This window comes from Cygnus olor, chromosome 16, assembly GCF_009769625.2.
Source record: "Cygnus olor isolate bCygOlo1 chromosome 16, bCygOlo1.pri.v2, whole genome shotgun sequence".
Taxonomy (NCBI): Eukaryota; Metazoa; Chordata; class Aves; order Anseriformes; family Anatidae; genus Cygnus; species Cygnus olor.
The window spans coordinates 3,874,459-3,901,786 of record NC_049184.1 but is presented as its reverse complement, the minus strand read 5'-3'; the positions used below and the strand labels follow the sequence as shown (position 1 = coordinate 3,901,786).

General features: G+C 40.8%; 1 protein-coding gene across 13 annotated transcripts in view; it reads left to right on the top strand.

The window, feature by feature from the left end:
* PTPRT (protein tyrosine phosphatase receptor type T) overlaps window positions 1–27,328 on the top strand; it is a 565,545-nt gene that overhangs the window by 486,126 nt on the left and 52,091 nt on the right. For 10 of the 13 annotated variants that reach the window (XR_005824772.1, XM_040575465.1, XM_040575472.1 and 7 more), the window contains 4 exons: window positions 9,306–9,441; window positions 15,572–15,601; window positions 22,415–22,462; window positions 24,874–25,022. Coding sequence is in view for 12 of the 13 variants with exons in the window: in XM_040575465.1 (XP_040431399.1) it covers window positions 9,306–9,441; window positions 15,572–15,601; window positions 22,415–22,462; window positions 24,874–25,022 (363 nt within the window). In the remaining variant the exon portion in view is untranslated. The remainder of the gene's footprint in view (window positions 1–9,305; window positions 9,442–15,571; window positions 15,602–22,414; window positions 22,463–24,873; window positions 25,023–27,328) is intronic. The other 3 variants (XM_040575469.1, XM_040575474.1, XM_040575473.1) reach the window with 1 other exon arrangement.

The window sequence follows — 27,328 nt, the reverse complement described above, 5'->3', positions numbered from 1 at the left end:
GTACTGGGATTACTCTGTAGCTCAATTGCTTTTAAGGTTAAGATAAATAGTCTTGCTTTTTTGTAGTGGATTAATACCAGCAAAAGGGAACTGTCTTGACGATGAGTGTATAGCAATCTTGAGACCTTGGACATGAGCCTGAGTCTGAAAGGTGACCAATGAAATCATAGAGGAATAAAAGTTCAAAAAATTGGAAAATTTAGGAGGAAAAAATTCCTACTGTACCCAATTTTGCTGCATATGAAAGCTGTTTCTTAATAGCTTTTGTTCCCTCAAATTTAAGAGGGCTCTTTTTTTTTCTGAAATATATTGTAGTTTTGTAGACAGATAATGTATTTTTAAACAGATCTAATCCCACTTCAGTTCTGTTTGTTATTGCATTTTGTCTTTTGATACACTGGAATGTTATTCCTGTGACAGGTCTATTCTGTTTTGTGCTATTTATTTCAGAGAGTTTCATCACACTTCTTAAGTTGGAGGCATGAAAATGTTGTTTTTTTTTTCTGTAACCCTGAACAAGTTTCAGCCTTCTAAAAGTTATTTTTTTAGCATAAGTTCATGTATCACTCTAATTAATTGTTAATAACAGACACACTTATGTTGCTCTTACTGAAAAATATTCCCTGCTGGGAAGACAAATCAAACTTCCTGGCATTTTGATGCCCATTCAACTAGTGAGCATCTTTATTTTCATCAAATTTGGTACTGAGACTGACACAGAGGGATTTAAAATTTCTGTTCTGGGGGCATCTTTAACCCAGGGAGCTAATGAACCAACTTCACTTAATGAGTGAAGAAGCTGGTGCAGAACTGGATGAGGCCACAAGTGAACTGAGTCTGGTAACTGTGGCCCAGTTTCTTGAGGACGTTGTCTATTCCAGAGCTCTGCTGCGCTGACAGACCCCAAAACCAGGGCTCCACGATTAAAATAAACAGTGGGAAGGGAGAGGCTGAAAGACAGGCACAATGTTTAAGGTAAGATTTGGAACAGATTAGCAACAGCAGACTGTGGAAAACATTGCCTCTGTAATTGAAAGCGTCCACTGCTGGGAGATACTTGGAGCTGTTCCAGCAAAGAAGGGTTTTCAGGATAAAAGTGGTTATTATAGCGGGAGCCAAGTCCTCCTGGAATCAGCGCAGGCATGGATTTACCTGGGGTGCCCTGGGGGTTGTTGTCCCCTTTCAGCAGGACTGCCTGGTGAAAAGGGATGCTGTTAGCCCTGTGTTGTGGTTGTGGCTGGTTGTGAGCAGACAATCAAACCTTTGTTTGCAGCTGAACCACTAGCCAGGCAAAAGAGGAGAAAAAGGCATTAAAAATGAGGAGAAAAAGCTAGGCATTAAAACCAGAAGTGACGGGCAAATCAGTAAGGGTTTGGTTTGGTTTTGAACGCAGGAAGCAATGGATGATGACTTGCTTGTGAAATTCAGGTATTTTTTCCCTCTCTGTGTGAATGTCCCCTGAAGCCTCCTGCACAGGGCCTGAGTGATGGGGTGGAGGTGGGGGAGCTTGAGGACAGAGGAACAGGAGGAAGGGGGCCCTGTTTCAGAGGGCAATGGTGTTGCACGTTCCTAACCCTCATGTGTTTCCATCACCTTAGTGGGGTGGTTGGTATTTCTTCTGCATTTCCCTATATGTTGGAGATGCATTGGAAGCAGCTGAGGCATGACACGAACAGCGACTGCTGCTCAGGTACTGTGGATCATTTAAAAAGGTTTTCATGAGCAATTATTAATGTCAGCGTCCTTAAATAGCATTTTCAAAGGCATGAACAAACCCAAGGCTATTACAATTAGATTGTTTCTTTTTCCTTAAATAGATTTCTCAGCCCGTGTTCAGAATCAGGTTATTATTAACGCAGTAGCTTCTCCGTTTCTTCCAGGAACTGGACGTTTAAAAAACTACACAGTAGCATCAGGATAGGTGACAATGCCATAAAAGTGGTATGTGTGGAACAGACCATTTCTTAATACCACTGTTAGACGGAAAATAAAAATCTTCATTCAAGACATGTCTGAAAGTGCAGCTTCAACTCCGCAAAGTACAGAAGGTTTCCCAGTATTTCATGCAGCACACGTAGAGTGGGTATATGCAGACTCCCTAATGCATTGCCTACACAACTCCCTTTTTACTGTAAAATGGCGAGTATCCTCCTTTGCATGCTGCTCAGTCCGCTTGCGGGTGAGGTGTTATCGGCACAGGTTTTGTAGGCCACCGTGGTGCTTAAAGCACCTTTGACCAGCCGGGCTCAGAGGTGGCCTGATTCCAGCGTTCATTATATACCCACCTCTGGACTTTGCTCACTGTTTTTGTAATTTCTGCAGCTGGTCTGGCTGTGGATTTTTAATGATCACCATGATGAGAGCAGAGTAGGTGCTTAACGGGAACTGGCTGGTGCAAAGGTTAATTAGTTGTTATTCGTAGACTGTGATGTCTGTTACACAGCCGCGGCATCGTCATGCACGGTAATGTTTTTGTCTGTATTGGTCAAAAGATTGATCTCTCTCCTCTCTGTGTGTATAAGACCATACAAAAATTAAGTCACGTCTGTAAATTTGGACTTTTGGAACATCGACTTTTTTTTTTCTTTTTTCCATTTTTATAATTGAAAGCTGAATTTTAAATAGCTCTGCAAAAGTGGAGAGCTAAAATGGAAATGTGCTATCACCCTCTGAACCATCACATCACTTGTAGACATCGCAACAGCTGCTCTTTATCCAAGCTCTTCTTTCAAGTAAACGTAGTAACCTTTCTCATTCTTGGGGCCATATATCTGCCTTTAGCACAAATTAAGTGCTTCTGTTCTGAAGAGAGAGGAAGAAAACAGAAGGAGAGAAGAAAAGCCTTTGTGGTAGATTTGCCTGGAATCTCTAGAATCAATTATTCTCTTACTGCTGTTTTTTAATTCTCATTCAGTTTAGTAACACTAATCTTGATTCCTCGCTGTGTGTTTACCCTCATCCTCCTACAGATTCAACCTGTATGCCTGATAATCCCTCATATAAATTCAGGTCTGTCTTTCTCTCCAAGACTGCTTTGTTTTGTTGCTCTCTCCACTTACAATATGGTTGAAAGCTTTTGGCTCTCATCATTCTTTCCACTCCTTTTGAGCTTCTTTAAAGAAATGAGAATGTCTCATTGTACTCGTAAGCCAGAGTGAGTAGGCCTGTGCTGTTTGCAGTCTTCAATAACTGGAGGTGGAAGACTGGCGTAGTGACGTGATGTCTAGTGATCGTGTTGGGGGTGTTCCTTTTTGATGAATTGCAACAAGCAAAGCTGCAGCTGAAGTAGAATCTGCCTTAGAATCATAGAATCATTAGGGTTGGAAAAGACCTCCAAGATCATCTGGTCCAACCATCCCCCTACTACCAATGTCACCCACTAAGCCACCTCCCCAAGCACCACGTCCAACCTTGCTTGAACACCCTCAGAGACAGTGACTCCACCACCTCCCTGGGCAACCCGTCCCAATGCCTGACTGCTCGTTCTGAGAAGAAATGTCTCCTCATTTCCAACCTAAACCTCCCCTGGCACAACTTGAGGCCATTCCCTCTAGTCCTATCACTGGTTACCTGTGAGAAGAGGCCGACCCCCAGCTCCCCACACCTTCCTTTCAGGTAGTTGCAGAAAGCAATGAGGTCTCCCCTGAGCCTCCTCTTTTCCAGACCAAACACCCCCAGTTCCCTCAGCTGCTCCTCACAGGGCTTGTGTCCCAGGCCCTTCACCAGCTTCGTAGCCGTCCTCTGGACACACTCCATCTCACTTTGGTCCCTTACGATACGTAGAAGCGCTGGCACTGCAGGTAGCTCTTCGTCCCAGTGCTCTGGTGAGCTGCAGGCAGTTCTGCCTGACACAGCCCATGAATGAGGCAGCCAGAGCAGAGGGCTATCTAGCAGGTATTCTTCATCGAGACAGGGAATGGTGCCCTTCTACCTTTGTCTCAATGTTATTGTTAGAGGTATCTGGCTATCTGAGATGGTGTTTCAGAGGTTAGATATAATCTGACCCTGAAAACAGGGGAAAACATTTGTACATGTGGAGATGCTTTAGTAATTTGTAGGCAACTTGCATAGAAAGTGCCATGAAAGGAAAGAAAAAGAAAAGGAAATAACGTTTACAAGTGATTTGAGAATAACTGTCTTTCGAAAATCAGCCTCTAGGTCCATTAAGAAATTTTACATTCAGCATGCTGCCAAGACATTATATGCTGCAAAGAAATTACTCTGATTAATTGAGCAGCTCATTTGAACTCATAATGACTTTTAACCTGTTATTTTTCATTATTTTTTCTGGGTTAATTATTGCTTTGAAGTGATTTTTCTGATTAGTTTTTGTTTCAACAGTGACTTTCTGCCCAGAGGAGTTATATCCTTTGTTGTTACAACTTTGAGACCAAACATAGTCATTGCTAGGCTTACTTGCCCCTCCATTATTTACACTTGCTCTGCCTTGTTGGTTGGTTGGTTTGTTTGTTTACCCCCAGGTGTTTGACCCACCTGTCCCGTGCCATTTCATTTGCTTTCTTTCCTACTCTTGCTGTGGTCTAAGATACTTCTCTCTCCTATGCAGTGGCGCTGCTGCTGATTGTGGTACCACTTCCATTGTGGGACTTTGTTCTTTATGCCCTCACCAGTTGGAAATTTGACTTAAATACCAGTCTTTACCTCCTGCCTATGGCTTTTTCGAGTTCTTTTCCCTGCCAGTTACATTTTTAATGCAATCTTGTAATTGCTGCTTTACTGTTTCAAATGAGACTCCGTGAAGTAGGCTTTATAGAAGAAACTTGTGTTATCAGTCCTGCTTAGCTATATACACTTAATAATCATTCTTTCCTAGATGTTCTTAGTATGCCACCTCTGCAGAGAAGGTCACTTTATATCTTGTGGCTTATTGTTTTCAAATAATATATCTGTCCCCAGCTTGCTAGGTGAAAGATTGCCACTGTGTCTTCTTTCACTTAGCTGCCGTTTCTGTTTCTCCCTATTTTTTGTTTTTCCTTTTGTCTGTGAGAAGTTGTGTGGTCCGATAGCACTGTCACAGTGTGTCGGTCCAGAAATGTCAATCCTCAGCTCTGCTGTGTGATACCAAAGGCATATCCTTAATCTTTCCAGATCTGTAAAGTAGATAGTGTAATTTATTACTTACCTTGCATGAGCATTAAGAGGGTTTAAAGTGGATATGAATTTCACTCTAGAAATGTATAATGCTACAAATGAATACTTGCTGGTAAGTGGAAGCTTTTTCACTTTCGAGCATAGAAGGGCATAGTTTCCTCTTCAATTATTACTGACAAAAACTTGAATTTCTGCTGTTGGAATCACTTGCAAGCCATTGTTCAGCTCAAAGTAGCTAAACATGTCAGCTCTTCCTTGCGGACAGAAACACTTTCAGCTGAAGAAACCTTCTGAAAGATCTAACTCTGGAATACGAATGGCAGCTCTCTCCACTGGAATTCATTTTGGATTTCAAAATTCCTGTCCTTAAGTTATCAGCCACAACAGTTCCGGCTTTAATCGTGATCTGAAGCAAGGGGGAATTTAAAAGACTGTGAAAGCCCCAAGAATCTGGCACAACATCAAACCATTTTCTCAGTCGTTGCACCTTACTGAAATAGTGTGGAATTCAGGTATCTCTGTATCCACAGCAGCACAGCCGGATTAGACGTTGGGTGCCTGTGAGCGGATTACTGAAGCTGTCCCTGCTCGATGAACCATAAACCTGACTTCTCGTGGGCTGGTGAGCACATGTGAAGAGCGCATTTGCTCGTGCTCTGCTCTCTGCACCTCTGCAGTGTCACAAGAACAGTATCTCCCATGAATACATGGCTTATACATGGTTCTGTCTACAAGATGTTGGACCTCTTTATGAGAATCCTGAAAGGGTTGAAAAACCAAAAAAAAATTAGATCAGTGCAGAAGGACTATGATTTTCAAATAGCTCTGAACACATAACGGAGTGCTGGGTGAATGATGATACCTGTGAAAGTTAGATTCATGCCACTGACCAAGCTTTAAGGGCAGTGTGTTTTGTACAGTACATGAATGTACATAAAAGCAATTAAACGTAAATCCCTGAAAGTATTAACTTGGTCTGGTAGATAATGCACAGATAGGGAGTCAAGGGAGCTGTGGTCTTCACTTCTCCGTCTGTCTTCCATCATTTGCCTTCCTTATTAAGAAAGCAAGCTTAGGGCAGAAAATTGTCCTACTTCATGCTAGTGCACTGTAATGGGGTCCTGACCTTAGTGGGAGCCTCTGGGTGCCACTGAAATACACACAGTAATAACAGTAGTGACCTGTTCCATCTATATCCTATTATACCTGTATCCAGCTTCAGTTACGAGGAACAATTTATCCTTGGAAATGTGGTGGAAGTCACCGCTAGGAACTGTGGTTATAGGGTGTTTTTGTTTTTTTTTTTTTTTCTGCTTTTGATATGAGCAGTATATAAACACTGTTTTTCAGAAAGAAAATTGTACTTAAAGACATTTGTATGAAATAGAGCAGTTTTTATGGGCTCCTGTGCTCAGAAGATTTCAGGTCTGCATGCATGCCTGTAAAGGAGAGAAGCAAAACTGAATTCTAAACTATTACTGTCAGGAGCAGCAGAAGTCATCTTCTGCAACTGCACTAACAGCTCATAGACCTCCTGCTCCCAGGATAGAAATGTTCTGCTTGCCTACAGCTGGTGGTGGTGCAGGTGGGAGTATAAGCCACCACAGCAGATTTAGGCATCTACAAGAAAATTATGCTGGAATGACAGGAAAACAGTGGACTTCATGGGATTGCTTCATTGTGCAAAGATTTAAGAACTGAGACTCAGGAATTTACTTACCCTCTCATATTATCAATTCCTAGGTGCTATCAGCTAAGACAACTTACAAATGGTTGGACTAGTAGCCTAAAGGAATTGTTGGCCTTTGCCAAGATGGATAGAAAGAGTTACATAGAAGATTCAAGTGAATCAGTCACTACAGTGTGTAGGTGTCAGGATGGATAATGAGCCTTTATTCTGTTTCTACAACTGCAGTAGTCTACAATGGGAGGAGAAATATCAAATAAAAACACGCTCACCACACATTGCCTGTAGTAATAAGCAACAGCCTGGCAGAATCAAACCAATCCAGGGAATAGAGGATGGAGTTGACAGCACATTCTGATTTTTTTTTTTTTTTTTTTTATAACATGGCTCACAATTCATGAGGGCATTCAGATGGTATGAAAAAAAAAGGGGGTGGGTCTGACTGTGCTGTTTGGTAGAAAGCCATTCTCCAACACTTATCATTTAGGGTCATAGGAGTAACTGCCACTCGAGTGAAGGGTAATTTGGACTACTTCTTAGTTGCACATCAAACAAACACTTTCAGCCATTTTCAGGATAACAATTGCACCTTTATCACTTGTTTTGTTATGCGATAGTGTCAGGATTGCTTGTGTGATGGCATATAGCTCAATTCTTGGACAGATTTGTTCTAAGACATGTTGTCAAACAAAGATGGTAATATGCAGCTGATATGCTATTTTATTTTCATGCTCAGAAGTCCTTTTAGTGTATTTTAGATACGTACATAGAAGTTACTGGTGAACTCTTAACTGAATGGGAAAATTGGTGGACACAGCAGAGCAGTACAGCTGTCAGAGACAAAAAGCTGAAAATTACACGTGTGCTTAAAACGGCAAAGAAAATTTTTCTTTGTAAATTTTGTGTATTCCTGTGGCAAACTAGATTAACAGCTTAGCTTTAGGAAAACTGAAATCATTCCTTTATCACTGCATGTGGTGTGTTTTACTGTTTTGCATTTATAGCGTCATTGTTCCATATTTACCCTTCAAGATAAGATGAGAGGAGCCTATAATACGTCATTCAAGAGCTGATCCTCATCCAAGGAAGTCCATCAGCTAAGGCCCTACTCAGAACATATTGGAAAGCCCTAAATGACATGATTTGATCATGGTCACCTTTGGGAATCATCTTTGCAAACAGAGGTCTTTTAAACCACACACAGATTAAAAAGTGACAAATGGGCAAAAAATAAAAAGTGCAGTGAGACTTTCTACTGTCTCACCAAAATACAGACTCGGTTGAATATCCTTCCCACAAACAACTGACTGCATGGACAGAAGTGATTCAGCTTTTCCAGAAGGTCAGCAACACAGCTGTGAAAAGAGCAAAACATTACTGTCTTCTAGTGATGACACTGTTTTCACCTTTTATTGCCTTTTCTTACAATGTATAAACTGTAGAGGAAGATGTGGCTGACTCCAGCAGCAAAGGTGAAACCCAAGATAAGGCTGTGATTCACGTAAAATGAATTCATTTAACTCCATCCGATGTAAATGTGGTATTTTTAGTGGTAGTAAAGTATATTAGGAATGTAATAAAAATAGGCTAACTCAATCTTTAGAGTAGCCACAACTCAAATCTTCCAGGGCTTTTGAAATCAAGCTCTGTGGTTTAAGCTGTATCTGGGAAAATTCTGTGCAGCAAGCGGTGATGTCTGTAAAGCTAAGGGATGTAACAAGCATCATGTTGAGTAGTCCCAGCAAAGGGGCAGAGGGTGGCATCGTGCTAGGCCCAGTTATTGCACGGGCTAAGGACCATTGAAGTCAGATCATAACAAGTAAAAGAAGAAATGCTTTGCAAATCATGTTTCTAAATACGCTTTATTTTTAGGTGTGTAGGATGTTCTGTTTTAAAAAAAATTGAGGTATAAATTTTGTTGCCTTGCCTGGGCCACAGAACCCACGCACAGAATACATTAGATGAGGAGGAGGGTGCTCTGTGTGCTGGATTAATGCTTATTACGTGTATAATTGCAGTTGTATGTTTATACAAGCCAGGCCTTCGGTATAGTGAGAAATATAAATGCGTTCTGGTTTTAGAAGAAAAAGTTTCTGCAAATAGTAATATGGGGTATATAACTGGAAACTTTCACATTCAGCATTTTGATGAGTAAGGATTGCAACGTGGCTTAAGCTGCTTGGGATAAAAATTATAACTGCTATTAATCCTTCTGCTTTTGGGTGTATGCTGAATGCATCAGAACATTAAATTCCCCAAAACAGTATAATATAGGAAAATATTAGTCAGTTGCTTTACATGGGTTTTTTTTATACCCTACCACTGCTCTGAAATATCTGGTATTAGCCATTATTAAAGGCAAAAAGTTAGGTTAGAAGGTCTATTGCAATTTAATTGCAAATATATTTTTAGGTTTTCAAATGAATGTGAAAACAGAATCACTGCAAGATTTTTTTTTTACCAGTTCTCTTCTTCTCTTCTCCTTCCTCTCCCTCCATCTTTTAAGGAGCTTCCACCCAGAATTCCAATGCAGTGGAACCCGAAAAGCAAGTTGACAGCACAGTAAAAATGGCCGGAGTTATAGCTGGGCTTCTGATGTTTGTTATCATCCTCTTAGGAGCAATGCTTACCATCAAGAGAAGGTGAGTTTCTGCTTTGCCTCCATCTTGGTCCTCCTGGCTAGAGTGCTGCTATTTTAATATGAACAACAAGTTTGGCAGACATAAATCGTTCCATTTGTGTTACAGGGGGCAGCACTTAACATATGTAATACTACCACTAAAGTTGCAGTCCCAGTAGGGATGCCCGTTCTGCCAGATACTTTATCACAACAAAATAATGGTTGGTACTCCAGAGAGTTAATGATCTAAGAGAAGGGACAGCAGATGAAAATGCAGGGACAAGTACAAAGACATAATGAGCCAATATAAGCAGGCAGAAGAGAAGAATTCTTTCTTAACAGCCAAGAAAAGTGATGTCTTAAAATGATATGATTGGGGGTCTTGTTCCCAAGTGAGTCTTGATGAGACATGTTTCCACACAGCAATTCCTTTGTGGCCAGTGTTCAGCTGGAATATGATATGTTGCCAAGGGTTAGAAGTCCTTGGAAGAGTTAGATTTAGTTCATAGGAGGATGAAACTTAAGAAAAAATTGTGTATGGTAATGAAATTCACTCAAACAGTTCATTTCGTGTGATTTTCTGTGGACCATTTGCACTTACACTTTGTAGAAGGCCATTGTAACAGTTACTGTTTGAAGAGCTCCACATTTACAGTGCAATGCACTGATTCAGCAAACCACTTAGGCAAGAGATTTTCTTAAGAAAAGGGTGCATTCTGTATGTATTTTTACCAATTACATTTCTGAGGTGAATTGTACTTTTTCAACAGTAATTTGATTCTACAAGAAACGTGAGCTTGCTAGCCTGGTGGCCCCTTGCCTAGGGAGCAGGTAGTGTTACATGTGAGAGCCTTGATGATGTTATTTGGTCTGCTGCAAGGAGTGAGGCTTGGCAAAATAAAACTCTGCTCCTCTAAGATCTCTTATCTCGATGACAAACAGTCACACGTATTAGCCACACAAAAATAGGAGTAGCAGTTAAATCTAGATATGATCTCCTCTATAATAATCCAGGGCACACATGCAAATGGAATAATTTTATGATACAGATGCTGGAGTGGAGGCTGGTATTCCCAAGGACCTTGGGAGGCTGGAGCAGTGGCCTGGTTGGAACCATGCAAGGTGTAGCAAAGGCGAAGGCCTGCATCTGGGATGGAGTAGCTCCACACAACAGTGCAGGCTGGGGTGACCAGAAGGCAGGTTTGCAGAAAAGGGCCTAGAGGTTTTGGTGGGCAAGTGGCACACAAGTCAGCAGTGTGCGTTAGCAAGAGTGTAGGCACGAGAGTAAGGCAAGGGATTATTCTCTTGCTGCTGGTGAGGTTGCTCTGGTTGTACTTGTGTCCGGTTTGGGGAACCTCAGTGCAAGAAGAGTGCAAGTCCAGAGGAGGGCTACCAGAACGGCTGGGAGTTGGAGATTCTCCATCCTTGGAGAAGTTCAAAATTTGACTTGGACAAAGCCACGAGGGGCTTCCTGTAAGGGAAACTGGTTTCAGCAGAAGGTTGGACTAGATTACCTTCGAGTGGCCTTTCCAAGTGATGCGATTCTGTGATTTTTTAAAACCGACCACATACGTACTGACTATTGTGAATTTCTGTTGAATTAAATGGAGGTGTGGATAACCTACATTTTGAATCCAATTTTCATTGTGTGCAAACACTTGAGATTTTGTGGACAGATGTGCATGCGTTTTGTGGTCCTGTCTACTGCAGTTTTACAGTATAGAGGTCTCTGATTCCAGTCTCCCAGGAGCTTTTCAGTTCATAAGCAGAGAAAATTTGATATCTCCAATTAAAACCAAACAAAAATCAGAAAACTGGTTTCAGGAAAAATTGACCTAGGTTTCTGATAATGCCCAGCTCTCATCCATTCCTGTTACCTTCCTAAACACTCCTTAAGAAAAGTTTTTTTTACAGCTTGAAAGGGAAGACTTATAAGGAAAGCTGTCATGATGTGCAGAGTAATGCTACATCTGAACATCCTGGTGTGTTTCACAAGCTATTAAGAGTTGATAACATCTTTCATTTCTGTTCCACAATGTGTTATTATTGTAAATCATGTATATCGCTGGGCAGAAAACAAATGATGATTTTTCATGACGACCGGAAATTCATTATCTGAGAACAGTCTTTCTTGTGGTGCAGCCTGCCAAGAGCTAAGTCAGAGAGGTGAGGATACTCTTAGGAGCCCCCACACTCCCCCCTTCTGAATGCAAATAGGCAAAATCACTGCAGTCTGTAGCTCTGCCTGCTTGCTGTCATTTGCAAAGTTACCCACTGGAATAAACACTATTATAAGAAATAATCTGGCTCATCGACTTTAAAACCGTTTCCCATTTAGAAGCTATAACAGTGCATGGAGAGGTTTGGGAGGCTTGTGCTCTCTAGGTCTGTGTAGCGTTCCTCCACATCACTGATGAACCTGCTGATGTTATCGGTTCTGGGTTTCCGTCGAATGGGCACCACCAGTCGCCTCAAATTGAGGCTTGGAGCTGCGTGTGGACAAGCGTTCCCTGAAGATTAACTTAAGCCCGCTAGGCTTATTTTGTCTGTAACCTAATGTGGTTTGGGGCCAGATTTTATAAAAGGAAAGGCCGCTTTGGGCCACAGATTCATCTGAATTTCTGGGGGAGCACAATGGAAAAGTCGTACTCTGAGAGAGCAGCTTAACAACAGAATTGTTCTTTTTCTATTTTACAAGGAGAAGTGTTAGGAGCTTAAGCTCTGGCATTCGATTTTTGCATTAACCTTACTTGAAAAGAGATCCCCTTTTCAGTTCACTGAGGCTAATGCCTCTGTGTACAAGACAGTGTTGTCTTGAAAGGCAACAATGCAGAAAAATAATTTAATTAGACAAACTTGAGGCATTTTCTTCAAATGGAGCTGGAAAATATCACAGTGGCATTTGTTCATGGTTCAGGACATCATAGTTCATTGGTAATAGACACAGACATGGATATCCTGAATGAAGTGGTTCGCTAACCAGTACAAAGACTGATGGAAGGGGAGAGATTAGAAGAGGGGAAAGCGCTGAGAAGGAAACTGATCTGAGATTAGGATTGGACAGATCATCAGCAAGTGCGGGACACCTCAAATCAATATATCTTTTGAGCCTTTCGTATGTAATGTGGTAGCAAATGTTTCAGTAGAATGCACTTCAGAATCTCAAGCAACCAGGAAATTCCTGGGAGCTGCCAATATTTCATGGGGTTTAGTCAGACGTGAAGCTAAATTAAGCCAGCCAGAATGTTTATACAGTGGACAATTTGAGTGATTTTTACATGCGTTGTCTGAAGTTTTTTAGCTGAACCCTGGGATCACATAGTCTGCTATGTGTTTGCATGTGTGTATATCTATGTTGAAAATCTGTGTAAGTATATAGAGTTCTGTTTTTAAAAATGGCTGTCCTACAGGATTTAAAATTAAAATTGTGAACTAAATTTGTTTTCCTGGATTTGGGGACCCACTGGCTACATGAGTTACGTTTTTGCAGCTCCAATATCACCGTATGTATAAGGGCATACAAATTCCTGCAGTGTAATTGAGCCTGTTAATTTCCAGCATGCGAGTTGGTGATCATTTGAACAGTGCCACTTCCTTTCATGAACAGATAGATACAGAATACCTTGAAATACCTTATTTTTGTTGTATCAAGGTATTGCTAATGCTCTAAGGAGCTTGTTTATTTGTACTTAATATTAATTAAACATATTTGTGCAAGAGATTATATAGGACCAGTTAGTAAAAAACACGATGAAACAAGAAAAACAAGGCATTTGTAACCTCCTTTGTGGAGGAAATACCCTTTGACTTTGCGCCCCAGAAGGATTAGATTTTGGTCGATTCTGATTTCATCTGGACAGCCTTAACTCCTCTGTAATCGTGACTTGCATTTCCCTCGAGTAAAGGATGTGACACTTTTCAGGCTTGTGTGTTTGAGTGGACAAAGTCTCTACTGACCCCTTTAAGTATAAGACTGAATAAATTGGATCAGACAGCCTGTCACGGGTGCACTGTAAATAAATTTCTTTAAACTGCTGTTGGTAGCAAAAAGTGAGATTTGGGGCTATGTAGGGTCTAGGATTAGTGCCTTCTATGAAAATTTAGCTCCTTATTCTTGATTAGGATTTAGATTGTTAGCTTAAACTAATTAAGTAAGACTCAAGAGCCTCTTGAGCAGGACATATCCAAGCTATAGGATGGAATTACTATAGGCATATTTGCACATTCAGAGACCCCTGTCCTTTCTGTGTCCCTACTGAAGACAGATGGTAGGCAGGCTCTTCAGCTTGTGTTGTACATTCTAGGATCAAGTCATGTTTTTAGTGATCTCTAATTCTGACCAGTTTTAACAGCTCTGAAATATTCTCTAGGAAGTCCTTATCCTAGGTTGCATGTTATGGCAGAATTTGAGCCAAAATGGCATGTCCAATTCCAAAATAAAAACCTTCTTTTGTTTGCCTTCCTCTATTTCCTGTCCTTACGGAATAAATCTTACATAGCTTTCCTCAGCAGCCTTGAGGGATGCTCAGCTTTTTATCGAGAAGCGGGTCTCGTGCGATCACACTTGCCCAGTGGCTGAGCATGAGAAAAGCAGAAAGTACAGCGAGATGTTCAACAGAGAGATTGCAGCTGGGAGGGCTCTGTGAAACCTGACGCTGGTGTAGCTGAGGAGTTTAATTAAGGAATATTTTGGGGTGTGTAGAGGGGAGGTTCAGCTGTGTGGGCTCTCATTTTCCACATCCTGGTGATATTCTTTTTGCTTAGAGGTTCAGAGGAGCTCAGTGTAGCTCAGTGGCAATTGCTACGCCGTAACTGGTGCATTGCTGTCACATGCAGAATTTCTGAGTTTCAGGGGATTCTGGCATTAGGTTATCAATATATTTGGGTGTATCTTGGACTCAGTCATTCATGTAAGTTGGCATTTATCAGGAATCTGACCTGAATTTCAGGTCTATAGCAAGGGCCACCACCACAGACTGTGTCATTTCAGTGTAATCCTCTCGTATGTCTGTAGTCAGCTGTCTCTTCCCAGGGGAAACCTCTTCATGGGACAACAGACTGGAAATGTATGAGGAAATGGGGCAGGTTGTATTTTTAACAAGAGAAATGCCAGTCGTGCAAGTTGTGATATGCTCAGTCAGTGCATAGCAAAGAGAGCGGTTGTGCCCAGAGAGTAACCCTGCTGAATCTAGCTTCCACATGTACTTATGAAAGTTGTATTCGCAGCAACCATAAAAGCAAATACTTGAATCCTATGTCTATACTTGTAAGCATTTCCTAGTATTTGTAGTCCTTTGAAGTCCCTTCAAAGATGGGACTTCAAAATTTTGTAAGAGGTTGAATTTGGTTTCTCATTGTTTTGCTCCATCTTGACTGTGACTGCCACTGTTGAGGCTGCCTTGTGCCTTGCTGTTAATCTGTAATAACATGTGCTATATCTGTTGCAAAAGAGCATTTTCAGAGAAGCTCTTCTTAAGTTATGAAATGGGAAAACATCACCGTTAAGTTATAACTGGTTGGCAGGACTCATTTTATGTTGCTCTGTTAAAATGTTCTGAAATCACAATGATGCAGAAAGCTAATATATAACCCAAGTGATCATCTATAAATATGTAGTGGTGTTTGAATTGTTAATGATCTATTTGCATTTTAGAGTTTGAAGCTTTGTTTATCATTGCACAATTTGTTCATTGTCTAAACATTCTGAAATTGAAATATTTTTACGTTGCCATTTTAGTACTTGTTATTTAATTGATAGCACTTAGGTAATCCTTTCCATTCCAAAAATCTCAAAGCACTTATAGGCAAAGGTAAGTCTCATTATCTGTGTTATTGACATGGCAAAGTTGAGGAAGAAATTGGTGAAGGGATTCATTCATGTGTGTGATGTGAGTCAGCAGCAGAAGTGGAAACGCACCCGTGTGCTCTGTCTTCAGTTCAGCACATGTTCCTTGTGACCGTACACCTCCTGAAAAATGTGTAGAAAAAAAAGTAGCTCAGTACCAATGGCAGCACAAATAATTTGTATTTTCTTTTAATAATAATAATAATAAAAATAATAAAAAAAGAGGCCATATAAATCTAATTATGTATTCTTCTTTCTTTTTCCTATTTTGGATATTTTGTTCATCTGACTGGCCATCAATATTTAGAAGAAATGCATACTCCTACTCCTATTACTTGTAAGTACCTAGCTGGGGATGATGCTTCTTGAGCATGCTCACGGTGGTAATTTTGTGCTTTGTTGTATTCTTTTCTTTTATCACTTTTTTTTAACCATTTCATCTTGTCTTTCCAGCAGCTTGTGTTTTATTTTTCTTTCATGCTGCTATATTTCCCGTTTCACCATTTCATCTTTAACTATGCCTGCAAACACATAAACGTCCATAGATTTGTCAGTTATGATTTATAGATGTTCAAATGCTAATAAACAAATACAGAATGTCCCAACTGCACCTTTTTTAATTGTCCACTATATTTAGTCAGACTGCAGGGAAATTCACACCTGAAAGGGGAATTTCTCAGCTATAGATATAAGTATTTTTAAAATGTAAGGTTTTTGGCAATTAGGACTTGATGTTATCTCAGCCAATATCCCTGTTCCTGGAGCTCCCAGGTTCTGAGTGCCAGTTTAGACCTGTGGATGATGAAGCAGTTCAGATTTTCAGATCCTAATGACAATGCTGCATAATTAGGGCAGTTAAGGCACATGAAAATGCTTCACACAGCAGTACTTTCTGGAGCCATCTGTTGCCTAAAGGTTGAAGGGCTGGAAAGTAATCAGGGCCAAGCTGTTTCTGCCACGATAACAGTTGTCTGAGGATGAGGAGGAGGGGAGGACTGGATCAATAATTTGATGAAGGAGTCCTGAAGAATTGAGTTGGATGCCTTTGCTGTCACCAGAGAGTTGGGAGGGATGGAGAAGGCAACTGTTACTGCTGAGAAAAACAGGTCTCCTCTCCATCTCTCAGAACCATCAACCATATTGCCCTCAAAAGCAGCAGCCTGCCTGACTTTCTAGGGCTCTAGCATAGACAAAGTTGTCAAAAGGGCCTTGTGTGTTTTGCCAGGGCCTCTGAGCCTGCCACCCTGGAGCCTTCTCCTTTGGCTGTTTCTGCAGTTCATCTTTGTCTTGATCTTGTGCCTTTATGCTGTGAATTCATCTGGAAGTTGTTCAGTAGGTCAGTGAAATGAATGCATTTATGTTCTACCATTTTAGTGGAAGTTGACTTCTTATTCATGAGAGTCAAATTTATATCCATCCTAAGAACAGGGCAAAGAAGTATTAGGATCCCTATTCACCTGTTAGAGTGGTTTTGCTGCTCGATGACCTATCAGGAAATAATTGAAAGAGGAACATTCTCTACTTGCTAAGTTTGTAAGGGCCCAAAAGACACCCTAGTGACACTTGGATTTGTCCAGTTACATAACTGTAAATGTGGAGTAACTCAATTTTGTCTAAATTCCACGCTAGTTCACCAAGAATAGAATTTGACCACAAATGGAAAGATTTCAACAGAGGTTTAACTTAGTGTTAAAGTAGAGGACATTTTAGCATGTAGGTGCTACTAGCTAGTTGCATTTATTGCCACAGCCTTTCCATGTTTCCCATAAATATCAAAAAAGTTCCATCTGCGCTGTTTTACTGTTATTTCCTCACAACCAGTCAGCACCATTGCCTGAAAAATGCAGTCCCCGTTTTACCATTACAGTTTTGTCTTTTTCCTGCAGGCAGTATATGGTCAGAATGTTTCCTGCCTTAATTATATTTTGAGATTTGTGCCTTTAAAAACATGACTCAACTTCAGAGCCCTATATGACCACTTTTTACAACTGCACCACAATGTTGCTTTAGGTAGTCAGCTGAGGATTACTCTGCTACAGAGAAAGTAAGGGTGTTCTTAAGCAGTCTCTTTGCTGTCGTTCGGTGGCTTCTGTGGATCAATATACTAGTACTTTTTCTTGGGTTACAGGAGGTTGACTCAGGAAAAGTGAAGAGGCTGCAGCTAACCTAAGCCTGAGGTTGAAGTGAAATTCAGCAGTAGCAGGAGCAAGTGGCAATGGGCTGCAAAGATTTAATAAAGCAGATGTGCACCACGCAGCATATCACAGTACAGGGAAGCCAGAGGTGTCATCAGGCAAGCTTACATGTTCATAGCACCTCGCTGAAGCACTGAATGGAGACTTTAGCTCAGGATGCAGAAATCATAGAACTACCTCTAGTGCTGCACCCAAAACTATTTGCAGAGAGGTTATTCTTAGCTCCGTGCTTACGGTGTCCCAGTTACCACATCAAGCATGAGCTCTGCTAGCTGGAACGTCTCTGTGGTAGAGGTAACACACAAATAGTTGTCACACGATATATACTTCCAGCATCAAGTTGTGCTTGGCAGCATTTGGGTTCGTATTGGCATTTAGCCTGTACGCTGATCTGCAAAACCAAGCTCTTTATTTTTCTCCCAAACAACTGTCAGCATATGAGGGACATTCCAATAAGTTAGGGAAGAAAGCAGGAGAATCCATCAGGGAGCATATGATGAAGTTTTATTGAGTTTCATGTTTCAAGTTTCACATGAAATAGGGTGTTTTATTATGATTGCAGATGAAAATCCTAAATTGCTAAGGATTGTGTAATTCTTAGCAAAAGCTGATAGAAATTGCTACAGCCTCTTACGAACAGAGAGGTTTGATTTAAGTTTATTTGAAGTGTTGTGAAAATAAGAGCAGCAATATGTATATAAAGAGATTTTTTAATAGAATTGGCTTCCATGCTATGACCTTGTCCTGAAGCAAAATTGAATTCAATGAATTACCAGTATTGAAAAGCAGGTTCTCAAATAGATCTGTTGGCAGACCTTTAAATACAACCATATGGACTACATCACTTTATTTTTAGCTTCAGTTTCTGGACTTCAGATTTCTTGTTCTTGGAGTAATCCTTGTTTGCTTTAGGGTAATTCCTTTTACCCCTTTGTCATCTGCTGCACTGCCATTTCTTCTTCTTAGGGACCATAAATCTCCAACCCTAACTCTTCTTAACAGTTCTTGATGATATATCTAAGCCACTGAGATTTGAAGTACTCACTGCTTCAATGAGACCATCAAAAATACCCACTTATGAGAAGCTTCTTCCAGCTATTTTGTGCATATTGGATGAATTATTATGGGAGTTTTGTATGGCAACACTTCATTAAAAGCTTCCTACAACATATGGGAACAGATATTATTCTGACTGAAAGAGAAGACCATAAAGATCTTTAACACGTATAAAGTGGAAGTACAAACCCAGGAAAAGGAGTGGAAATGTTTTATTTTCTGTGTGCAGTTGTTTGTTGTTGTTGTTTTCTGTTTGTTTGCTTGCTTTTTTCCCCCTTCTACTGGGCTGGGCAATGGTTGCAGACTGAAATTTAATCAAGAGTGCTATCAGACCAGAGAAGTGTTTCTGGAAATTAGTAGATTCATGTATGTATTGCAAGCACTGTTTAATGCTATTTATAAGAAAAGGGCACTCAATAGCCAATACATTGTTTTCCTTTGTCCCTGATCTGGCCAGAGTACTGAGGACCCTATGGCACTGCAGGAAGCCCCTTCAACTCCCATTGTAATTTCATACAAACTTTAATTGTGGTGGTGGTTTCAGCTGGGAGTTTCTCTTCATGGGACAGATTCCATCCAAGTTAGCAAGCTGAATTTATACTTGCATTTTCTGAAATAACAGTTTGTGCTGAATTTATTTCCACTGCCTGTAGGACATTTGAAAAGAAATAAAACATTGATTTTATTTATGGGTATGCCTTCGTATAAATACCTACATGCCTAAAGATTTCCATATATTTCCCTGGATGGTGGGATCTGCCTGCACAGGTCATCTTGCTAAATCAGAATGTTAAGAAATTTTCTCATTAGATACTGGAAGAACAAAGTCATAAATCAGTGGCCATGTCGGGCTAATTAAAGCAAATTTTAAAAGAAAATTCAGAAAGTACGTGAGCATTTATTTAAACATGTCTGTGAGGTGAGTGCAAACTGCAGCTTTGCAGAGAGCTGTGCTTGCTGACTGTTTATATCAGTATATTCTTCTGCATGGCTCTCAAGTCCACTTGCCTTGTCCAAAGTTGATGATGTTGTGAGTAAAGGTCTTCCACAAACAGTGATTAATTTGCTCAAGTAAAGCTTAGAGAGTGTAGCCCTCCATTTTCCCTGGTGCTGAGTTTGTATATGCAGAGTCAAAAATGTTCAGAGCATCTTTGGACTTATACCTACGTTACAGCCCTTTCTCATGTCAAATAGTGTTTGCCTTGTAAGCAGCAGTGGTGCAGTCCTCACAGTCTCTGCCTTGGTGAATTCCTCCTACTCAGGCACTGAGTTTGGCTTCGCCATGGCACGCACTAAAGAAGAACAGGCAAAACTGACTCTGTGCTTGCCGGTGTGGAGGGTCTGCCCTTACAGAGGCTGTGAGAACCAGTGAGATGCCTGTGCCCTTAGAGCAGAGGCTATTTCTGAGCTCTGCTGAGGCTACAGGAGGCAGAAAGGGAGCGTGCGATGTGCTGTGGTTTTAAGCATGAAGATGACAGTGCAGAGTGCCGGAACAGGGAGAGACACCCACCTGCCCGGCTGCCAGAAGATTTCACAGTCTACCTGCCCAACCTGTCTGAGTGATGGGCAGTTTCTGCGGTGTATAGTTGTCCCAAAGTCTAAAATGAACTCCTTTTCCTGTAATTTAGGCCCATTACCTTTTTCCCCAGCTCCTATAGACTGGGAGAAGAGCTTTGCTGTGCTATCTTCTCATAGAGATTTGTCAGCTCTATTCCATCATCTTTGCTCTAGATGAAAGAACCATGCTTCTTCTGGCCTTTGCTTGTAGGTCACGTTTTCTAGATTTACCTTTCATGTTCTGCTTTTCTGTATGTCCCTTTGGTACACGTCTATTTGAAGTGCAGAACTGGATGCTATACTGCAGCAGGGGCTTTACCACTCCTGCATCAGAGCAAAAGGATTACCTGTGTCCTGCAGACCATAGAGCCATGTATAATCCCTGCCTCATTTTCGCACCAATATGAAACTGTTCTTTCAAGCTCAGTGTATGATCTAGTACAGATCGAGGGGACAGACATCCTTTTCAGTAGATCTGCTGTTTAACCAGGGCTCTTAACTGGGTATTTGCATGGTTGATCTCTGCCCTACATTTCTGCAGGTTCCATAATAAATAGTGTGCGTACTCCCAGCAGGCTGCTGCTCACAAATATCTAATAGGAATTGTATTTTGTAGCTTTCTTAAATTGCTTATTTGAAATGAGGGCAATATGCAATTTTTGTCTGTAGGAGGAAATTTCATGTTTAACTTACATACTCTATACCTAATGTCTAAATTACCTGTGCATGCAAATCTACGTTATGGTATATATAATCCATCCTTGTGAAACATCTAAAATTAAATCTGTCAGCGTACACGTACCAGAGCTTTTTAGGAGTGGCAGTTACAGATTTAACATTCATGCACGTAAAATTGATACAAAAATTTAGAGAAGAGCTGCTTTTAAAAATGCAATCCTTGAAGTTTACCCAAACCTCTGCAAAACTGGAATCTGATCCTATGAATTCTTCTAACTGAAAATATTCCTTGAGTTTTCTGATCAATGCCTATGGTAATAAATGCTTTTAACTTGATACTAGGTTTATATTCCTGGACTGTTAAACTGGAAGCTCCACAGTTTTAATACAGTGTTTCAGCATTTTATATATATTCACTGATGAGTAGAAGTTTCAAAAATAGCTAAATCAAATCTCCATCGTATTTTTTTCTAAATTTGCACTTAGTTTAGGTTCACTGCTAATAGCTCTTGTCCTTGCTTTAGTTGGGTCAGCTTCAACTGCCTGATTATGCAGCTGGTTTCATTTTTTTTATTCTGCTTTGAGCATCTTTCTGTCTCATCACTCCTTTGTGTGTATAATGCCCATAAACATCATCTCTTCATTTACAAACCCTCTTGAACTGAAAAGGGCAACCCAGTAAACCCCATCCATGGATTCTTGTTTTCTTCTTGGCACATCTTCCTTACACTTAAATGTAAAACAGCCATTAATACCGCCGTACTCACATTTTGACATTTCAGTCTCTTCACCCTATGTTGATTGTATCAGACTCTTCTTCCAAGTATCTGCCCAGTCCTTTATTTCTTCCCCTTTTCAACTGCATAATGCATGAGACAGAAAGTGTCTTCTCGATGCCTGGTGACAGACTGTGCTGGTTACATGCTCAAGGCAGCCTGCAGCTGGCCTGTGATTGACACTAATGCACTGATAGCAGTTTCCTTGGGATGTTGCCGTTGTTGTGTTTAGGGGAAGCTGGTCAGTAAGGAGAGCAGGAGCCGTGTCACTGATGCAGCTTGTCAGTGATTCACAGAGATCTCTTGAAGTGCCCTATTTTTGGAAACAGCATTTTCAGATAAATGCTTTTCCAATTCCAAAGACATTTTGACATGCTGGCAAATAAACCTCTACCTAGCTGTGGGTTTAAGTCATATCCCTAACATTCTAGAAAGTGCTAGTCATTTGATTTTATAATCCTTTCTATGAATTATAAAGATGGTAAGGACCAAATAGGCTTAGTCCTGTGCTGCCACTCTATCCAGACACGTAACTGAGACACAAAAGGCACATTTAGAAACTGAGAGCCCCTTGATGTGTCTGGCAAGCTTAGCTCTGAAATCCTCAAAAGAGATCTGTCTTTCTTTTCCCTCTAAATTTAGATGAAGAATTTTTACATTCTTGGAAGAGAGAGGAAAAAAGGTGGAAACTGATAATGCCATGTCGAAAGCAAATTGTAGCGCTGTCAGATGCCAAACAGTTTTCCGTGTGGCTTCTTCTGTGCACTTCTCTCTGAACTTGCATCAGCTTCAGCTGGTCCACCTGTGAGCAGCCTGCGCAGAGAGGCTGCCATTTGTGCGTGCGAGTTAGGTCGAGAACTTTAAACTCATGTCACCTTTTCTTTTTAGGCATTCAAGCCAATGTTTTAGGGGCCTCTCTGTCTTCTACAGGACCAGGTAGAACTGCTTTGCACAGGGCTTTTGTAAGCAGGCCTTTGGGGACTCATGGGCTTGGGTTTGGGGTGATTTTTTTCCTGTGTAGAACATGCAGTAATGTTATTGCTTGTCCACTGAAAGAAAAGAGGAGTTTGCCAGCTCCAGCTCTTTGTAGCTTATTGGCATTTCTGAAAAGAAACTGAGCAATGGGACTTAGAGGTAATTACTGCCACAAATAATTTAATCTGGATTTAATAAGGAAGTCACCCTTTTTGACTCGCTATTTTTAAACATCAGTAGTGGTAGTGTGTAATGGCTCACCCCAGCAGTCCAGAGTGCTTGTTATTAAGGACTTGTGCATCTTGGATTAGTGCCTCCCACTGAGAAATTTTAATTCCTGTTGCCAAAGAATTCACATAGCCATGTATGATTAGCAAATCTAAAGGATTAAAATAACCATGTAGCAGGGTTAATACACTCCAAGACTATTGTCGTTACCTCAGGTACCACAGCACAAAAAAAGGGGGCTCACATGGCTGTAGCTCATAGCTAATAAATCTGGCTGTGCTAGCATTGCTATGTACTGGAAGCAAAGCTTTTAACATCATTAAACATCAGCTTTTTGCTTCATCATTCAAAGCCGATTCCTCTGTTTGCATCTTCATCTACAGAAGTGGATACATCATGGAGATTTTGTGAGATCTAAATATGCACTCTATAATTACATACCGAATTTGAATAGCTATGAGTTGGAATTGAAAACACAACACTGAACCTCAACTGGCTGAGCAGATGAGAGAGATGTTCAGAAGTTTGTAACAGACATTAGACATTTCTCCACAATTTTGTGCTCTCCTGGTCTGGATTATGCAGCTTGCCTTACGATAGTCGTTTCCTCCAGACACGGACAAAGGTTTTAGTTCTCTGACCTTTCCTTGCAAATGAATGTCGCTGGCCCAGCTGCCCCACCTCCTGAAGGGCTGGGGCTCAGCTGTGTGCTTGAACTTGCTAGTAAATGCCACTCTGACATGTGCTGTGAATAAATAAAGCCTGTTGAAATATGTTGCAAGGAATATCCTTTTAAGAGTCTAATGAAGTTTAAAAGATGGGTAGTACTTACCATAAGCATGTCATCTCAGTGAAGAAAAACCTCTTTGCAAAATGATTTAGTTGCTAGTTTTTTTTTTTCTTTGAGTTAGGGGGGGAAAGAGAAAACTAAAGTTCCTACTTACAGTAATCTGTTTTTCTCCCTTTTATTTTGTTTTATTTTCTTATATACGGAAGCCATGTAAGCAAAGTTCTTTGCTGGTTCCAGGGATTTGTGTGATATTTTTTCAAGGTGCGGGTTGTAGAATGTCACACATTCATTTTTAAACAGTTTTGCTCTCTGATACGAATGAAGCACAGGGCGGCCAAATGTCAATGGAAGCTTAGCAGCTCACTTTTCCTGCTTCTCTCCATTTCCTTATTATTAGCTGTGTTTGCAAAAGAGGAGCCTCGTTCTTGGCTTTGTTACTGTTTTTGGAGCTGGCCCTGTTTCTACTTTCACCAATGTTTTTGAATCATACAGTCACAGAATGGTTTGGGTTGGAAGGGACCTTAAAGCTCATCAAATTCCAACCCCCCTGCCATGGGCAGAGACACCTCCCACCAGACCAGGTTGCTCAAAGTCCCATCCAACCTAACCTTAAACGCTTCCAGGGATGGGACAACACTTCAGGGACTGGGCAGGCACTTCCAGGGATGGGGCATTTTGAGTTCTCTACAAAATAAGAAGAGGCCCAGTAGCGTCTCTGGGCATAGTCATTTTTTAAATTACTTCAGCCTTTAACTTGCCCCACTCTTCCTCTGACTGTCAATCCTCAGTGCAGTTTGGGTGTTTGTCAAAATCTAGTACAGACTGCTGCCCTCAGTGCCCTGCTCGGGGACAGGGCAGGACTCCTGCTCTAGCCGCCAGGTTGCACAGGGTCAGGCCGCACTCTTCACCGGAGCCGTCAGAGAAAGTCCCAGGTGCAGATGGCCCCATGGGATGGATGCGGACATCCCGTGTACCTCCTAGCGAGCTGTTCTGATCACTGCCCTCACCCAGTGTCCTCTGCTCTTCCTGGAGCAGATGTCACCTGCTCCAGGGGCTTTCCTTATGCCACCCTCTTCAACGGTGACGTAGTGCTCCTACTGCTGGGGTGATGCAGGCTTGTGCACGATAAGCTACTGGGAGGGACAGCTAGGCTCATGGACTGGCATCATCGTTTATTGTACTCCACATCAGTTATATTAAAAAGCTGTGGGGTTTCCTCTTGTGCGGTTTGCCACGTGCCCTGCATGTCTGTCCAAGTGGGATAATTGTGATTTTTCAAGATATTTTCTCATTATTTTCTTTCTAATGAGGGAAAACTGACCTTGATTTCTCCCCTCTTCAAAATACCCTAAAGGAAGCTAGCCAAGAAGCAGAAGGAGACCCAGACCAGCACACAGAGGGAGATGGGTCCCGTGGCTACTTCAGACAAGACCTCTACCAAACTCAGTGCTGTTCACAGTGAAGAAGCTTTCTCTTCCAGCTGCCAAGATGTTAATGGATTCAGTAAGTTTAACTTGCTTGCAGTGGATATGTCCCCTTTGGAGAGCTCTAGGTTCTTGAAAGGACCTATTCCTATGGGCACAATGCTGAGGAGCTAGGAATGACAGTGTGAGGGTTCGTTGTGAAAGCTTGTTAGAAATCAGTTGTCTGAAATTCTCTCGCACTGCCCCTACCCTAACTCTCAGATGGGTGGAAAGCATTCCTTCTCACTCTAAATCTACCAAGAATAATTTATAAAGTCTGTTTTAAAAACTACGTCAGACATTCAAAAAGACGTGATCATTTGTTCTTCAGAAATACAGATATAGTTTTTCCTTTGTGAGTAGAAGAGTCGAATCACATTACTTAGCAGATTTCTAGGGTGGAAGTAATATTTTCTGTATGAAGTTGTTATGAAAGAAAGCATGATCTCATGGTTAGAGAACTGAAATGGAAAGACAGCATTTCTTCTTTTGCCTGTGTTCTCACTTTATTTTTCACATCACTTCCATAAAAATAATTGTAGTTAATATTTGTAAAACATGCAGACCTCTGTAGCTGGAAGACTTTTGTGGGAAAAGCAGCACAAAGTTATAATTTAGCCTTGCTAGATCCAGATTGAGTGCATGGTGGATTGCATGGTGGATTTGTAAACTTTTTGGTATTAAATAAATTTTAACTTAGACACTATGGGAATGTCACTCCTTCTTTTGACACTTAGCCTATAGTTTGAAGAGGGACCAGCTTTAAAAACAAAACGTGCTAGAACTCTTCTGTCATTTTTAAGCATCTGTAGTGAAGTGTTTTTCCCCTAATTACTAACTAGGATTTGCCTATGATAAAAAAGTTTTTTTTTTGTTTTGTTTTTTTTTAATCATTGAAACCTTGCTTTGCAATCTCAGATTGATTGGGACAGGCTGAGTGAATTTTTTCTTTTCCCTCTGTAGGTCATGTCAAATTCCATCTGCATGCATTGCTACTGTCACTCTGTGTAATGTACCTATGAGATGGATAAATAGGTGTTTGGGACCGTCAAGGCTAGCAGTGAGCACTTCTCTCTGATATTAAATTGACTTGAGTCAAGATCTAATTTTCTCGGTGCTGAGTAGCTATATCTCCTAAAGAAGACAGCACCAGTTGTCAGTGGCTCATATCTTTGAAAGACAGGATAGCACAGCATTGTAACAGGCAGCCTAGAAACAGCAGAGGTAGCTCGTTTGAAATGTATGGGGAAAATTAAATTTTTCATACTTTCTTCAGATTTTGGCTTTTTGAAATGTTTTTTTTCCACCAGAAAATAAGAGAAGAGTTGAGCCTATACTGTGACCTCATTTTTTCTTTTCTTGGTATTTTGAGAGACTAATTAAAACAGCTGAGTCACTTAGTTGAAATGGCAACTCTAGAAAAAATGTTGTATCTAATTTTGTTAAAAAAAAAAAAGCATACCTTCTTTTTTTTAATTCAGTAAGTCCTTTGCTTGTCTGACATCATTGCAGATTTTATCACCACCTCCCTCTGTAACACAAGCCTGTAACACAGTCATGGGCTGATTCTTTTCTTTTTTTCTTCTTTATATCCATGAGAAATGATTACCAATAAGCTTTCATGATTTCTCCACATTTTTTTCCGCCAAGTCCAGGATGCCGAGGTGTTGGAGGTAAGTTCTCTCCGGTGCAGTAGCGTACACATGCTGATACAGGAATTTTATGGGTTTGGCCCTGATGATATAGATAGGAAAAAAAAAGAGTAAAAGCCTTTCTTTTAAAAAAAAAATGCCTTAATGCAGTTTAATACTTGAGGGTTTCTATACAGGCCTACTCTAACTTTTGAATAACATAATAGGATTACTTTGTAACCTTTCTGCTAACTAATAGAGTTTTACAAGGGGTTATTCATCTTAGCTTTTGAAATCATCTCTCTCTCTCAAATTCCTTCTTAAATTTTCTTTTTACTCACAACAGGAACTACTGTTTGTGAACATCTCATGACAGGGAATTGTCCTCTCCATCTTGACCTCGGTTATGAGAGTCCAAGTTTGCTGTAGCACTAACATGGAAAAAAAATCCTCTGTTGTTAGTAAAAATGCATATTTCTTCACCTACTTCATCTCAGTGCTTTAGAGGGAATGTCTTTCTAAATTTTCAGTGTCAGCTCTTGCAAATAGTGCCATCCGTAAAGTCAGGCTGAAATGGGGTCTGTAGAGGCCAGTGCACTGCAGCAGGAGCACGCAGTCCTGTTGGCAATTTGCAGTTCTGAATTTTGTCACTTGACAGAGATGTCTGCTGTTGTTAAATGTAATTATGTCCTGGGAGATTGTGAGCATCTGGGTA